Source organism: Palaemon carinicauda, chromosome 41, assembly GCF_036898095.1.
Source record: "Palaemon carinicauda isolate YSFRI2023 chromosome 41, ASM3689809v2, whole genome shotgun sequence".
Taxonomy (NCBI): Eukaryota; Metazoa; Arthropoda; class Malacostraca; order Decapoda; family Palaemonidae; genus Palaemon; species Palaemon carinicauda.
In genome coordinates this window covers 41,307,582-41,324,202 of record NC_090765.1, presented here as the reverse complement: position 1 = coordinate 41,324,202, position 16,621 = coordinate 41,307,582, and the positions used below count along the sequence as shown (strand labels likewise).

General features: G+C 39.2%; 1 protein-coding gene across 1 annotated transcript in view; it reads right to left on the bottom strand.

Annotated features, from left to right (window-relative positions):
• The window catches only part of LOC137632541 (potassium channel subfamily K member 18-like), a 297,397-nt gene that overhangs the window by 20,888 nt on the left and 259,888 nt on the right, over positions 1-16,621 (bottom strand). The window contains exon 13 of the mRNA XM_068364515.1: positions 9,462-9,542. Within this exon, the coding sequence (XP_068220616.1) occupies positions 9,462-9,542 (81 nt within the window). The remainder of the gene's footprint in view (positions 1-9,461; positions 9,543-16,621) is intronic.

Sequence of the window (16,621 nt, the reverse complement as noted above, 5' to 3'; positions counted from 1 at the left end):
GTGTTTGGTTGAGCGGTGCCATGACCGGAGGCGGCCATTTTACGACAGATGTCGCCGAATATCATTACAATTTATTTAGTTAGTAAGGCGACAATTTCCGGTATTTAGCTATAATATTAGCTGGTTAGGCAAATTATACAAGTGAAGATTTTACATACAGAAAAATTATTATTCCTCTTCCAATTATGTAACTTTACTTTTCGTATTTGGCGAGGGCTCCGGTCGTACCAACCATGCCGGGAACCCCGGCAGTACCAACATGGCCGTTGTTCCTTCCAGAGCTAGGCTAGCCTCGCTCATATATACGTTAGTAACGTAATTCCCCACGTTTAGCCTCGCCCTATCTTTCATTATTAATTCAGGTGAGGATTTTTATCCTCTGAAATTACGAATAAAGTTCAATACATTTTCTCTTTTAGAAAAAAAAAAAAAAAAAAAAAAAAAAAAAAAAAAAAAAAAGAGGCTAAACCCTTTCTCCCTCCCTGAGTACTGTTGCCATTACAGGCGGCAACCACTGTCTTTCCTCATTGCCGTCGAGTAGAACTCCGGCTTTGGGTTAGATAGTAACTAAACACCGTCTTCTTCATTGCCGTCGAGTAGAACTCCGGCTTTGGGATAGATGGTAATTAACTCAGGGTGCCATCGTCTCGCCGCTGACGACGTCGTCGGCACAGGAAGCCGCGCTTCCCCAGTCCACTGTCGGAGGTAGGCGGCATACCTGCCACCACCTCTCTTCCAGTGAACTATAAGACTTTCCCTTCCCCCTTCTGTCCTTTAGTGTTGGCATAGCCAACACAACACTCTTTCACCAGTATGCTGACAGTCATCCCGGCTTGACAGGTTGTCTGCGTTGCCGGCCGGGACCCTACCGGTGGCAGTTAGCCCAGCCGCCTATGCCACATTCCTCCTTATGTCCTTCCATCACCGGAAGTCAATGTAACAGGGGGAAGATTGAGCCGGCCCTGACAGCTGCCGGTAGGAAACCCAACATACTTTTGGAAGTCTTCAGCTCTCTCTTGGTCTGCCATCCACAATTATTGCCGTCGGCAGTACAGCTGGCGGCAGGCCTTTTGTGGATGGATGGAAGCTGGAATCAGAAAGATTCTTACCCCTTCCATTAGAACTCTCATTCTGGTAAGGAAATAGTAGGCGGCCTGATAGTCCTCCTAAACTTCCAATTGTTGTGCTAAATCATAATAGGAAACTCTCCTTCCCTAATGCTTTCTCTCTCTATCAGTTAGTGCCGCTGGATACTAACCTAACCCCGGAAGCACACCGGCAGAACAACAGTATAAAAAAATACAGTCGTACAATTATTTTCTAACATACTCTCTGCTTCCTTTCACAGTCCATTGTTGGGATCACATTATAATGTTGAGGTTGAGCAATCCCTCAACACCCAGATGAATCCTTTGATCATCGGAACCCTAATAAATAACCGATCAGTATTAATACACTACAGGTGGATAAGTTAGTATAAAACACTTACTAACCCTAACTCTAAGTACTAGAGTTTCTTCCACCCTGTATTCTCCCTAACAGGGAATCTAAAATACTATTACCGATGGAGGTCTCGGCAATTGCCTGGGAGAGGAAACACAGATATTGGTCTTTCCTATTTCCCTTCCAAGCTCACTATCCTAAGCTACCATTTACAATAGTGATTACTATTGCTAATAAAATGTATGCATTTATATCAATGATATAAAATCCACACACTCATTTAAACCATTTCCTTTACAGGAGGAGTCAACGGTGAAGTGCGCAGCTATGTTCTGCAACTACAAGAGTAGGAACTTTAGTGGGCATACGATGTGCAGGTCTCATGCCCCCTGCTGTATCGTATCCGGATCCCTGAAGTATTGGGACCCGAAGGGTTGCTCTACCTGCTCAACCCTGCGGACCAACGGCTTCAGAGAAGCCATCCTAGTCACTGTGGAGACTAGGGACACAGCAAGAGAAACCCTTCGTAAGTGGGTAAGATGTTTCCAAAAGAACTCTGGGACCTTACCTACCTAGTGAATCTCTTAAGGTGCCTTCTGTTCCCTAAGGCGCTAGCAAACGCAGTAGTGCCCCAGGAACAGGTCCAGCCGCCTCTCATACAGCTGAAGATCAACGCGGACATCCACAAGGCACTAGAAGGCATGGACATCCACCAGGAACGGGTATCAGAAGTGTCCACTGACACAGAACAGGACCTACTGCAAGAAGGCCCTGAAGAAGACGTGGATCCACGCACGGAGGAAGAAGGATCCGTTTCGACGGTAACTGAGGACCCACAGTTCGCCGTGACGACATTCCAACCTATGCCGTCAACCTCTTCAACCCCAACTCCTCAACCAACTACACAGGTCGACAAGAGTGAAGCACTCTTCACGTCGATCCAGCAAATGTTGGAATTGTTTCGGAAGGAACAAGAAGGGATGAAACAATCCATACAACAGAACAAGAGACAGATACAGGAAAGGGATTGCCCTGGAACTTCCAGGGGCTCTACTAAGCCCCTTAGAGTATCAGCCCTTCCTCACTGCTCCAAAACCAACCCCTGGAGGTACGCGGAGCACATGCACATGATGAATGGGAAGCTACTGTATTTGTTTCAGAGAAGTTGGGGGCCAAACTGTTTGAAGATCTTGAATTCTGGCCCAGCTTTTCAGCCTATCCAGACTGTTATGTGAGACTGCGGGATGAACTTGCGTCCCGTGAGGAAACGTCCCGAAGGAAGTCACTGTCTTCAAACATGACAAGGCACAAGCCATCCTTGTAAAGTCCTTGAAATGAGCCAGATACACCGACTTCAAAGTCTCAGCACTGAGCAAGATGCATCCCACCTTTGTTGCTCCTTCCTCCATCTCTTTCCCCTTTTCGGAGAAAGCTCTAGAATTTGTCACTAAGGCAATCGAAGAGGGCAAACCCAGCCCATCTCTAGAGGAATGTAAACCATTCTCACTAGCAGTGATTACCTGCGAGGAGAAGTGGAAAGACGTCCATCTAACCTACTCCGTCTCCAAATTGGATCCAGAGATAGCAGGCCAGCAGTTCAATGAGAACCTCCCGAAGTTGCCAGACCATCTTCTGGGGAGAGAAAAGGAGACGAAAGAGAGACTAGGGCCTCCCTTTCTCATCAGAACTACCTGGAAATGTGCGCAGGCCTACATAATGTCCCAGAAATGTTTGTTTTCCTGGCTAAGTCTCACATGGGTACCCTTGTGAAGGACTTCTACGCTTTCATCAAGTCAAGAAGGACCTGTAGAGAGCATGTGTTTGTCTTGGCAACAGTGAAACACGAACCCAGGAAACTGATTTCATTGTGTATCTGGGGCAAGGACCTTTTTCCACAGGAAGCGGTCTAAGAAGTCATAGCCAAAGCAGCCACGGAGAATAGGAACCTTCTCCAAAAGTGGGGCATGACATCAAAGAAGAAATCTTCCTCAGACAGGGGTCCCCAACCTAAGAACACTCCTCAGACAGGGGTCCCCAACCTAAGAACACTCCTCAGACAGGGGTCCCCAACCTAAGAACAAAAAGGACCACGTAAACCTGCGCAACTTCTGGCCGTGACCATGGCCACGGTGCCTCAACTGGTAGCACAGACCCAAACCACCTTCCAGATGGTCCCTCAACAGCTTGTAGCCCAGTCGCCAGCATTTAATCCTGGCTTTGAGAGGCAGTCAACCACCTATCGTCCTTATAAAGGAAAAGGCCAAAAAAGAGGTTCCTCTGGAAACCCCTCACGGGCAGAGGAGGACGCGGTCACGGACACAAGTCCTCAGGACCCCCCAAGCACTGAGGGGTTCCAGGTAGGAGGCAGATTATACCAATTTCAGGATCGCTGGACCTTAGATCCCTGTGCCCACAGCCTAATCACGAATGGACTCGGGTGGAGATGGAACAGAACTCCACCCCGTTTTCCAGAATTCTTCCAACAATCCACCCCCTTGTTAGAAGAATATACCTCAGAACTCTTGAACAAGAAGGTAATAAGGAAAGTGAAGTCCATCAAATTCCAGGGAAGGCTGTTTTCCAAACTCAGAGTCATTCTAGACTTGTCTCCACTCAACAAGTTCATAATGCTTACTTTGCAACACATAAGGACCCTTCTACCAAAAGGGGCGTACACAGTCTCAATAGACCTGGCAGACGCCTACTGGTCCTTCTCCTCCTACCTAGGATTCAAGCTACAGAAGAAGAAATTTGTCTTCAGAGCAATGCCCTTCGGACTGAACACAGCCCCAAAGATATTCACAAAACTACCAGACACAATCGTCCAACAGCTACGCATCTAAGGAGTTGAAGTGGTAGCATATCTAGACGATTGGCTGGTGTGGGCAGTATCAAAGACTACTTGTCTGCAAGCAGCCAAAAAGGTGATCCAGTTCCTGGAACACATGGGTTTCAAGATCAATCTCAAGAAGTCTCGCCTTTCTCCAGCTCAAAAGTTCCAATGGTTAGGAATTCAATGGAACTTAAAGTCACACCACTGCTCCATTCCATCCAAGAAGAGGAGAGAGATAGCGGGAGCTGTCAAGAGACTTATCCGTCACAAGAGGATTTCAAGACGCAAACAGGAAAGAGTATTGGGCTCTCTCCAGTTTGCAGCAGTGACAGACCCGGCAATAAAAGCACGTCTAAAGGATGCGTCAGGAGTCTGGAGAAGATACGCATCAAACGCTCGAAGAGGTCAACTAAGGTTGTCCCCGACCCGATTGCGCACGCTATTAAGGCCGTGGTCAACAGCCAAGAGCCTAGCACGGACAGTTCCCCTGCAACCACCACAACCATCAGTCGTGATACACACGGACGCTTCCTTAGAAAGATGGGGAGGCCATTCTCACGAGAGAAAAGTGCAGGGGAATTGGTCCCACCAGTTCCAAACCTTTCACATCAATATCTTGGAAGCTGTGGTAGTTTTCCTGACGTTGAAGAAACTATCCCCACGCAGAGCAATCCACATCAGATTGGTCCTGGACAACGAAGCGATAGTAAAATATCTAAACCGACAAGGCTCGAGATCACCTCACATCAACCATGTGATACTAGCCATCTTCTACCTAGCTAGGAAGAAGGGATGGCACTTATCAGCAGTTCACCTACAAGGTGAACGGCGGATGCTCTATCCAGGCAAAAGCCGACAGAGACAGAATTGTCCCTAGACACAGACTTATTCTTCTTCTTCTCGGAAAAAGTCTCGGAACTGCAGATCGACCTCTTCGCAACGAGCGACAAGAAACTACGTCGTTACGTAGCCCCTTATACGTGCCCTCAAGAAGAAGCGATAAACGCAATGTCCCTCGACTGGAACAGGTGGAATCACATTTACCTGTTTCCACCAACCAATCTCCTGCTAAGAGTCCTCGACAAGCTGAGATCATTCAGACGGACAGCAGCGGTAGTGGCTCCCAAATGGCCCAAAAGAAATTGGTTCCCTCTAGTTCTAGAATTGAAACTGAAGCTGTTTCCTCAGCCAAATCCAGTTTTATCCCAACTGGTCCAGAAGTCGACTGTCTACGCTTCATCCTCGAGAACTAACAACCTACATCTCATGATTTTCTCGCCCTAGCAGTGAACAAAAAGTTTGGAATCTCAAAGGATAAAGTGGACTTCATTGAAGAGTAGAAGTCAAGTTCGTCTAGGAGACAATAAAAGTCATCTTGGAAGAAATGGGTGTCCTATGTGAAAACAAGAAATCCAACAAAAATATCGATCGCTTTCTGTCTCGCTTTCTTCATCCACCTACATGAACAAGGCCTGGCTTCCACCACGATTACTGCGTGTAAGTCGGCCCTGACTAGACCACTTCTGTACGCTTTTGAGGTGAACCTCGCTAGTGAAATCTTCAATAAGATCCCAAAAGCATGTGCTAGACTCAAGCCGGCAACCCCTCCAAAGCCCATTAGGTGGTCTTTGGACAAAGTCTTGCACTATGCTTCAAACCTAAACAATGACGATTGTACTCTAAAGGATCTAACATAGAAAGTCATTTTTCTATTGCAATCTAACACAGAAAGTCATCTTTCTGTTTGCAATAGCCTCAGGGGCTAGAGTTAGTGAAATAGTGGCCTTATCCAGAGATGAAGGCTATATTCAGTTCCTAAACACAGGAGAACTGAACCTTTTTCCTGATCCTGCCTTTCTTGCCAAGAATGAGCTACCCACTAAGAGGTGGGGTCCTTGGAGAATCTGCCCACTGAAGGAAGATGTCTCTCTATGCCCTGTAGAGTATTTAAAGGTCTATCTTCGAAGAACTTTAGACTTCAAGGGATGACAGCTCTTCAGAGGCGAAACTTCAGGATCAAACCTATCCTTAAGACAAATGAGAGCGAAGCTCACCTACTTTATTGGCAGAGCGGATCCTGACCACACACCCGCAGGTCACGATCCAAGAAAAGTTGCTTCTTTGTTGAATTTCTTTCAACACATGGACTTTGAGAGACTCCGCTCATATACTGGGTGGAAATCATCCAGGGTCTTCTATAAACACTATGCGAAGCAAGTACAGTATATGAAATAAAACACTTTGTGGCGGCGGCGGGTAGTGTCATAAAACCCGTCGTCTAGTGCTGCGATGAAGAGTGAACTGTTTTTAGGGCTTAACAGTGTACCGGGTGAATAGGTATTCGTACCTTCTAGTGCAAATCATTACGATGATTAATAGACTGTTCTATATAGGTGCATAATCTGACCAATAACACCAGTGCCGTCTGGACGTTTGCATCACAGTGTTAACGCATATCCAAAATCTGAGCAAGTCAGACAGATTTTGGTTTCACATCTCCGTTGAGTGCCATTATTCCGATAATGAATTCCGATAATGAAATTATATATATTCTTCCTTTACAGGTCAATATATGAACCCGGATGTGAATGAATGCTGGATCAGATTCTTATTTTGTTGCAACCATATTTAATAATGTACAGTAATTGCAAAATAGACAAAAAATTTATAAGCGTCTTATTTTTTACTCCTCAGTTGCTTTTAAATAAAGCATGCCAGGTACAGATTTCCAAGGTAATCAAAGGTAACCTCTAAAAAGTTTCCCTTTTGTTCCTACGGAAATACAAACCTTGAATCCTTACTGTCGAAGTCGACACTTTCCCTGCAGGGGGCAGGAAGCTCTAAGCCTGTTCCAAGCTTAGCAGAAATGACAGTTAACTGGAATTTCATATATAGGTCTAGGAGACCAGGTAAGGAATCCATTCAAGGTAGAAGGCACACACACAATCCCACAGATATAGTACTTTCAAGTAATTTCTCTGGTATGCTTCCATCAGGACGACATGGCCAAACCCAAAAAAATGGATTTTGAGCAAAGCAAAAAAATCTATTTTTAGGTGAGTGCGCCATGTCATCCTGATGGACCCACCCTTTTGCTGACCCCACCCGAAACAACTCTATCTGCGCCAATTCATGCTTAAAGACATGTAAAAGAAATGGCGGCCGGCAGTAGTACGGATAGGAGGTCCACCGGGTACTTAGAATGGCACCGCCTTTCTTTCGCCACTCCTCCCCCTTACATCAAAGAGTTAAATCTATTCGCGGTGAAGATTGCTATGTGTAGTATCTAAAAAATACGTCCCTGATCCATAGCGATATCCTTAACTGGATACTTGCGCCAGGAGTTAGAATCCTGGAGATCTTCGGTTTCTTTCTCTGGGAGTATCACGGTAGCAAATATCCCTTAGAAAGGCTACGTAAAGGAACCTTCCATCAGGACGACATGGCAATCTCACCTAAAAATAGATTTTTCACTTTACACAAAATCCATTTTAATCATAGTGCAATTTTGCAGTTGCTACCTTTGTTGCAATTTTTCTAGGCCCCTGCTCTAGGCCATACGGCCCAAATTCCAATCTGGATTAAGGGTGGAATGAATTAGAATATTAAAGCATCAAAAGAGAGGGATCTAAAGACCTGTTCAGAAGTCACATTCTTGAATTTTGGAGTACTGTACTACTGTAAATTGGAGACACCAAGGGAAATCTATAAAAGTATGGATCTGTACCTATCAAGGTGAATGATTATATAGTAGTAAAATATAAAATTTTCAGACCAATGAGTCTAATTAGTGCCAGAACAATTGATGAAAACTATGCAATATTTCATATTCATGGGGGATGGACTGAAGCCTAGTTGAGCTCGAATTGGGAATTTATTAAATACAATATACTAATGTACAAACAATAATAAATATCGGTAACACATTATTGTTAGTACAAATGTATGTTTTTAACTTTACAATACACTCATGTCCGTAGTTATTGTTTCTATATCGCACATGAGCAGTGTACACTTGTGTGTAACAGGGTTTGATTTTAAAATATACCTGTAATGAAATAGATGTCAATTAAATTTATAATTTGATGTGATTTGAAGATATACTTGGTCTGCTCCTTATTGTAGCTTTTTGGGCTCAAATTGATTATCCTTTTGATCTTGATAAATAAGATTAATTACATATTCATTTACATTCAATGAGTTTATCAATATATGTACCTGTCCTTTGATTATTTATACTAGAATTTTTCTTTTTATGTTTACTTAATTTAGTTTTCATATAGCTTTACAGCTTAAGAGGTTTTGGGGACAGTGATTCCAGAAAGATTTTAATTTTACACTGGCCCAGTCGCTTTTGACCTCTCTTACTTGATATCGGTAGTAAGTTGTCCAAGGCACCAGCCACCCGTTGAGATGCTACCACTAGAGTGTTATGGGTTCCTTTGACTAGCCAGACAGTACTACATTGGATCCTTCTCTCTGGTTACAGTTCATTTTCCCTTGCCTATACATACACCAAATAGTCTGGCCTATTCTTTATTTATTCTCCTGTTCTCATATACCTAACAAAAATGAGATTACCAAACAATTCTTTTTCGGCCAAGAGGTTACTGCACTGTCATTGTTCGGTGGCCACTTTCCTCTAGGTCAGGGTAGGAGAAACTTAAGCTATGGTATGCTGAGAAGTACACTTCAAAATCAAACCATTTTTCTCTAGTCTTGGGTGGTGGCATAGCCTTTGTACCATGGTCTTCCACTGTCTTGGATTAGCATTCTCTTGCTTGAGGGTACACTTGGGCACACTCTTCTATCTTATTTCTCTTCCTCTTGTTTTGTTAAAGTTTTTATAGTTTATATAGGAGATATTTATTTTAATGTCGTTACGTTCTTAATATATATTTTTTTTTGGTTAACTTTCCTCACTGGGCTATTTTCCCTGTTGGAGCCCTTGGTCGTATAGCATCCTGCTTTTCCAACTAGGGTTGTAGCTTAGCAAGTAATAATAATAATAATAATAATATGGTTTTGTTGCAGGGTGTGGAGTTAAGATCTGGTCTATTCTTGCAACAAATATTGTCATCCAACCCATCTATCGATTATCCTCTTTCATGAATTGATCAAATGTTTCTAGTTTTAATTACAATATACCATCTAAAATACGCGACTACAGTATTTCACTACTGACCTGAATAATATTGATGCACATAGCAGTCAGGGCCAAACCAAAGACGAGGTAGAGGGTGGTGATCATCATGTAAGCTGGATGCTGAAAATAGGAATATAGTGTTCAATATTTTTTAGTCTTTTTCATTTGAAATATGAATGGGTTACATACATTGTTTAAAATCACCTGTGTAGAAGTGTGAATTAGTTTTTTTTTTACAAGAAACCAGTTATATACAGTACACGTATATATTTATATCCTTTATAAAACGTAATGTAGAGGATCTCGACTCTTTGACTATTTATTCATATGAACCACCATATGTGTACATAAAGTTGATTGGAATATATTTTGTCAATATAATAAGTGAACAGCCACAAAATAATTGAAATATATTGTATAGTGGGTGCAAAGACAGTAATAAAATAGTTTACCAAATTGTCTCATTTTCTTTAATACTTTAAAAGCCATTTTCTCTAAATCACTACTGGCGATGGGAGACTAAAACATTATATTCAATCCAAAAGAGTGACTGCACAGTAAGTATGAAAATCGTATGTTTGTCCCTAAAGAAAAAAAAATGTAAAAACAAGGCCTCTTTATCTTATACAAAATAACAAGGGCATTTAAACAATACTTGTAGTAAACATTAAGTTATACGGACTCATCTGGTAATTTGGATTTTATGGGTGAAAAATAGGTTTATATTAAAATGTGTAAAAGTATAAATGCTCCTTCATGAAAATAATCCGTTATCCTCCTAGATTTACGTTTTATAACCAAGGGTACCAACGCGTTTAATGTGTGCAGCTGTGGTATAAAATACAATAACAGTTGAGGCCTCTTAACATGCAAGGGAGAGGGAAGTGTGAGGGTGACAAAAAGTCTACCAGTTACATAATTTTACCTTGTAGAGGAACATATTGCCTACAGAAAGAGTTCACTAAGAAAGATGGGTGAATAATATGTAGCCTACTGTAAACCTCATAGACTTACCTAATAAGTTAGTTTTAATCAATTTATGAAGTCATTACACCTGTGAAAAGGTTCATATAAGTATCAATGTAATCGTTAACAAGCAAAAGAAAATAAATGTGAAAAGCCTGCCTAGTAAAATAATTTTGGATCTCTCTCTCTCTCTCTCTCTCTCTCTCTCTCTCTCTCTCTCTCTCTCTCTCTCTCTCTCTCTCTCTCTCTCTCTCTCTCTCAGCAGCAGATTAAACTGTCTAAGTACCACAAGTACAGAATAAGTTATGACCTACACGAGTGAATACTAAAATAGTCCCAGATAACTGCATATATTATTAATATACTTTGTGCTTTTTATGGTGAAATTTGGGAATAACCGCAAGGTAAATGGGCAAACCAAGAGGGGAATTTATTAAGTACAATGAAATACGAGAGTCAAGTGTAATTGGCTTTTAATGGTTAAAAGTGTAGTCTTCCCTGGTTTGTCAAGCTTCAAAACATTGTTTGGAATTCTTGAGTTTGCTAACTTTTCAAATCGGTATGTTTCAAAAGCTAATGGAATCCTATTTGCAATTAATTTTTTAATGACCGAGTTTAATTAACCTAGTATGCAAAGGCCAACTTCCTCTTCACTGTTAATAACCTAACAATTGAGTAACAAAATAACTTTCTTCGGTTCCACCATTCTAAGAGGCTTTATTCTTTATTTAATCTGAAATGTGGCAAAGGTATTATGGAAAACTCATATCATAGAAAGCATAAATAATAACCTGGGAATAATAAGATTACACAATTATATGTCAATATTTGGGCAATTTCAAAGTTATGTTTCAAAATTATAGACCGTCAAGACAACTTCTTAGGTCATACTCGGATAAAAACATTGAACATATACTACGGGCTGCAAGTATGCAAGAGCCCGAGCCTAGGCGTAAGGGGCAGGAAATCTGCAACAACAACAACGTTAAGGATATACAATAATACTCCAAACATCAAGTAAACAGTAAACACAAGATAGCATACAAAGTTGAATGTACCTGTAAGATACATTTAAGTTAAAGTCTATCATTTCAAGAACCAAGGCCATAAGCAAGGCCAATAACAAGCTGAAGCATAACCATAAAATGAGCAGCAAAATATATATAATACTAATAATGATTTGGATCTTATTGCGTTTATGAGGTTTAGTGTTTGCTTTCAATATGGGCACAACGACATATTAGGCGGAAAATAAAATGAACATATCTTAAGATGGTGCAATGTTAGAAATGTGTTTTTAATCAACTCTATTGATGAATGTTGCATAAAAAATAATTAGCATGTGCCAAAAAAAGCAAAGGAAAACTTTCAATTAGAGAGGGTGGGGAAAACTGCATCATTGTTGTGGAATGCAGTATACTGAATGATAGGCAGAAACACAAACAAATTATAGCCATAATAGAAAAGTTAAGAAATTATATCTTCATTGATCTAAAATAAGGAGGTAACAGATAATAAAAATTCCTATATCTGAGAAAAAAACAGTAAATGGTAAAAATTAACACAACCCACAATGTTCGTCTCTGGCCTACCTTCGTATCCGATGTCTTAAAAAGGAAAGAAAAGAAAAGAAGCACAAATGCATAAATAAAGCTGCTTGCAACATTGCATATAATGTATATGATGGAGTACCAAAAATACAAAATTATCTGAAAAGGAATGTTTGGTTCATATTTTTGAAGCATAAAGTAATCAAACTTTTAAACCATTTATTAGGGGCTTAGCCTTCTAGGTATTCTCCCCTCATGAAAATCACATCCTCTATAAGTAAATTACACTTCCACAATAGTTGTTTCTCTACTTGTGAAGTTACAAAGACTAAACAAAACATAAACATGGGTAAACGTTTGCCATAGAACTTAAAAAAGACAGTATGGTCACAAACTTAGATGAACAAGTTCTGTATCAAAAAGATTGTTCTTGTGTTTCTCAAGGGCTATATGCACTCCTATAGCTCCTTAAGATCATTGACTGATTGGTCAGTGCCAGTTGCTTTGTGAACATTTGTAGCTACAACCTGCAGTGTTTTCATAATGACTGGGGACCTCTGATGTCCAGCTGAGGTCTTTTCTGACAGAAGCACTGCAGTGAAGAATGAACAATTAAAGAAATTATAACGAACTTCATCATTCTCTCAAAACCTGAGATTAGAAAACTATCAACCTGATCATGCTTTTTTTTCTGATAGGAAAATGGGATAGCCTTTTGATGAGAAAAAAATAACAGATCCTCAACAATAACTCCATAATTAAACTTTACAGTACCACTTCATATATCCCATGAATGGATGTCCCTGCGCCTGCTTGCAAATATTCATGATGCTTTTGAAGAAGATAAACTGTTCAAGAAGATGAAATCTGGAGACAATTTGTGGAGAACTGCCTTGTCATGCACATCTATATTCTGGATAGTACCCAAGAAACTGCCAATGTAAGATCTTGGAAAAAAAAAAAAAAAAAAAAAAAAAAAAAAAAAAAAAACACCTTTCCTAAATATCATACAGGAGAGCGAATTCCAACCACCCCCTCCAAAAGTAAAAAATCAGAATAATTACTTTCAGAATATTCATAAAACATACAAGCAAACCCCTTCCACAGGAGAGACCCAACCAGGAACCCGCAAGTTCCTAATTAGCCCTTAGAAGATCCTACAGGTTCCAACGACGTCACCATTTCTGAGAAATACTGATACGGATCAATTGATAACTTGTCAATCAACATCACAGGCCTCCGACAATGTATGACATGGTACATCACATTACCCATCAGGTGCACATTAAGAACCAAGCAGGACCGCCCCCTACTTTAGTATCAGCTTAGCCATGGGAGAGACTCATTTTTTTGACAATGGCAAACCCTTCACCTGTAATTGTTTTGCATATTATAACTTCACAAGTAAAGAAAGGTCAGCTGGAAAAAACACACTTCAGACATAGAAGAATCAAAATGAAACTTTGATTATAAGGAGAAGACTTGTAAGGCTATGCCTTTCACGAGAAATGTCATAAAAATAAAAAAATAATATATAAAATTAATGCTACCGAGGCAATAATCATTCACAGTAGAACTTGTTTAAAGGAAGATGCCATACAGTACACTAACAACATTAATCATAAAAAAAAATAATGATAATCATTATTCTTGCATAAAATACGGAAGAAAATAAAAATTTTCACAAATAGCAGCATTCAAGAAATCTCAAGTTTGAGCATTAAAGTATCATTACATCTTCAGGCTTGCAAGCATAGACAGCTATGTTGTTGTTATGAAGGATGTCCAACAACTTTACAGAATAGAGAATTAAAATCTCTTAGCATGTAAAAGTGTTAGATAATATCATCCAAAAGCTGTCTCAGCAAGTCCAGTAACACCGGAGCTCTAGAAATATAAGCCCTAAAATATTGTATATTAAAAGTTCCCTACTGAAATATATCATATACGATATCATCTAAGAAAAATATCTTATAGTGATGGCATACATTATGATTGTCATTGTTGAAAATGAGGAATTACAGTATCTTACTTGGAAGATGAATATCAAAGGATGCAGGTGATATACGGACACTCGTATCGAAACAATGTTGAAAATAAGTGCCATTTAAACCATCATCTCTGAAGCTAATGGAATCCTAATGTTACTTAACTGACAGCATTTGATTATATATTTTTTAAAGTGCTACAAAAGTGTAAGCCTGATGTCTATGGTAACACCAAGTATTCCAAAATATTCAATGATTTTGGATTACACTTTGGGACTGCCTAATTATTTAGAATTATTGTATTTCCTGAAGTACAGCTTTTGCTTCACTGACTACACAACTCATTGATTCATTTCGAATCCCTGTTAAAGTTACTGGTTCATTTTCATGATAAAAATAACTACAAGAGTTGCATCACCTGCATTTCAAGATAATTTTGAATAACATTCTTGTCACTTGTAAAGATAAAAAATAATCAAGATACTAAAACATTTCCTTGTGGGTCACCTGTCAAGGGACACCTAATAAGATCTAAGCTCAGTAAAAATGCTAGAAAGTACTGTTCTCTACTAAAAGTTAATTTAAATACTCTGAAGGTGGTGGAGGGTGAAAAACCTCTCATTAGACAGATTTTTGAATTATTATTACTGGTATTCTAAAAAATATACAACTTTGGTTATGGGTGAATTCCATGCAAAGAATTGTTTCAAGCTGGATGAGGCAGAGCTTCACACTGACTTCCACCAAAGTTTCGTTAGTTCCTATGAGGTCTTGTAAGTTACTGAATGTTGAATTATATCCCTCAAGAATCATCTATATTAGACCTAATTGTCAAATTAAAGTTGGTCATTAATCTGAATTAGGTAGTTTTCCTCAAAATGGTACAAGCTAAAACTGGTAACAATACCTGCTCTGTTTCTTGATAGACTGAGGATTACAATTAATCTATTTTATAACATTAGATTTATATTCTACTGCTTTCAGCTGTAGTCCTAGCAGTGAAATATTCAAGATGAATTACTTTGATTGACAATGTACTGACACAGGAATCATAGACAATTATATATTAAAAAATTGCCCACAGATAAAACAGAAATATTTGCCGCTAAATCTAGCGCATTACTATGCTCCTCCACTGGCTGATGGTATTAAGAAGCCTGACAAAATTCCAAAGACCTGTCATAATTTTCAATAACGCCATAACCAAATCAAGTAGAAATCATTGGTTGGGATCAGGGCTTTGTTTCATAAGTAGTACCTCAGTATATGAGTAACTTAGAATATGAGCATAAAATTTCCAATTCATTTACAAGCATTTTATCGGTTTGCATTTTTGTGGACAAATACTAACGAAAAAAGCATATGATGTGCCGTGTACATGTCACCCACATAGTGTTCGCATGAATTTCACACCCATTTGTTTTGCCTTAACTCGCATACCAATTCGCTCAGACCCTAGCCTTTTCACTCTCAAAGTAGTACTCTTAGAAATATCATCTATAGTATCATGCAAGCATCTTTGGAACTGTTCTTTATCGAGTTGTGACTGCGTTCATCAAATTGTGATTGCCACTGTTCATCGTCAATTTAACAGTACAGCACAGTAATAGGAATTTATTTAAAAGATTGTAAAATATGTCTTTCACGGTGATAGCTTCTTAGTCTGCCCCCTTATTGACGTCTTTCACAATGTAAACTACATCTTCCATAGTAAAAATTAATCGGATCGTCATTTCCGTTACAGCAAATGGGATTTAGTTCTTTTATGATAGCCAATGGAATATCCTATGTTTACATTACTTAGCTAAGAGTTTAATCGTTGCATAGCCGACAATTTATCCCATTTGCGTTTTAATGGAATTATCTATAATATATTCGATTATGTTGAAAACAAAAATTTTGCCTCGTAGATCAAATTACTTTATTTAAGACACTTTTCCAATTACTTAGAGATTATTTCCATCCATAATTTCTTTATATATCTTGAATTGTTTCTTACATATTTTTCTATATTAAACGAGGATGAAGAGTCTGTAATATAGTTTGGGCAGACTTCTGTGACTTACTAAAACCTCTTTTTCCCATCATTTCAGTTTTATACGTTTATTACTTAAGATTATCGTTTCTATAAAATTAATTTCCTCCTCAAAGGAAATGAAAACTTATTTTCAATTACCTCTTCGAGAAAATTATGTTACCCAAGTCAATAAGTCCGCTACACAATTTCTCATTACAAATCTTTAAAAGTCTATCTTTATTTACTACACCAAAACTGATGGATGGTTCAAGTATAGGCCTATGTATATAAAGAACGTTTATGATAATGATGATGATGAAATGTATACACAATAAAGCATTAGTGGAAGACATTGTTTCCTTGTTGTAGTTGATGATGAAATTCAAAGGGAATGACTGAGATGGACAAAAATGTAGCCATCCTAATAAATGGGTAATTTCTAAAATCTAAATGGTCACTTTTTTATCATTGAAGGTTGGAAATTTACCAGGTCAATAGGTCAAACTTGACTCGCACAGACCTGGCCTGAAAGGTCACTAAATAATACTAGATATTCTACTTTTCACAAAGAGATGGTTAAGGTTAAACAAGGGCTTGGGAATTCTTCGTATAAGTTTATCATCTCCATTTTCTCACTATGCTGCATGTTTAGCTTCTTCTCTTCTCATAGTAGATTTT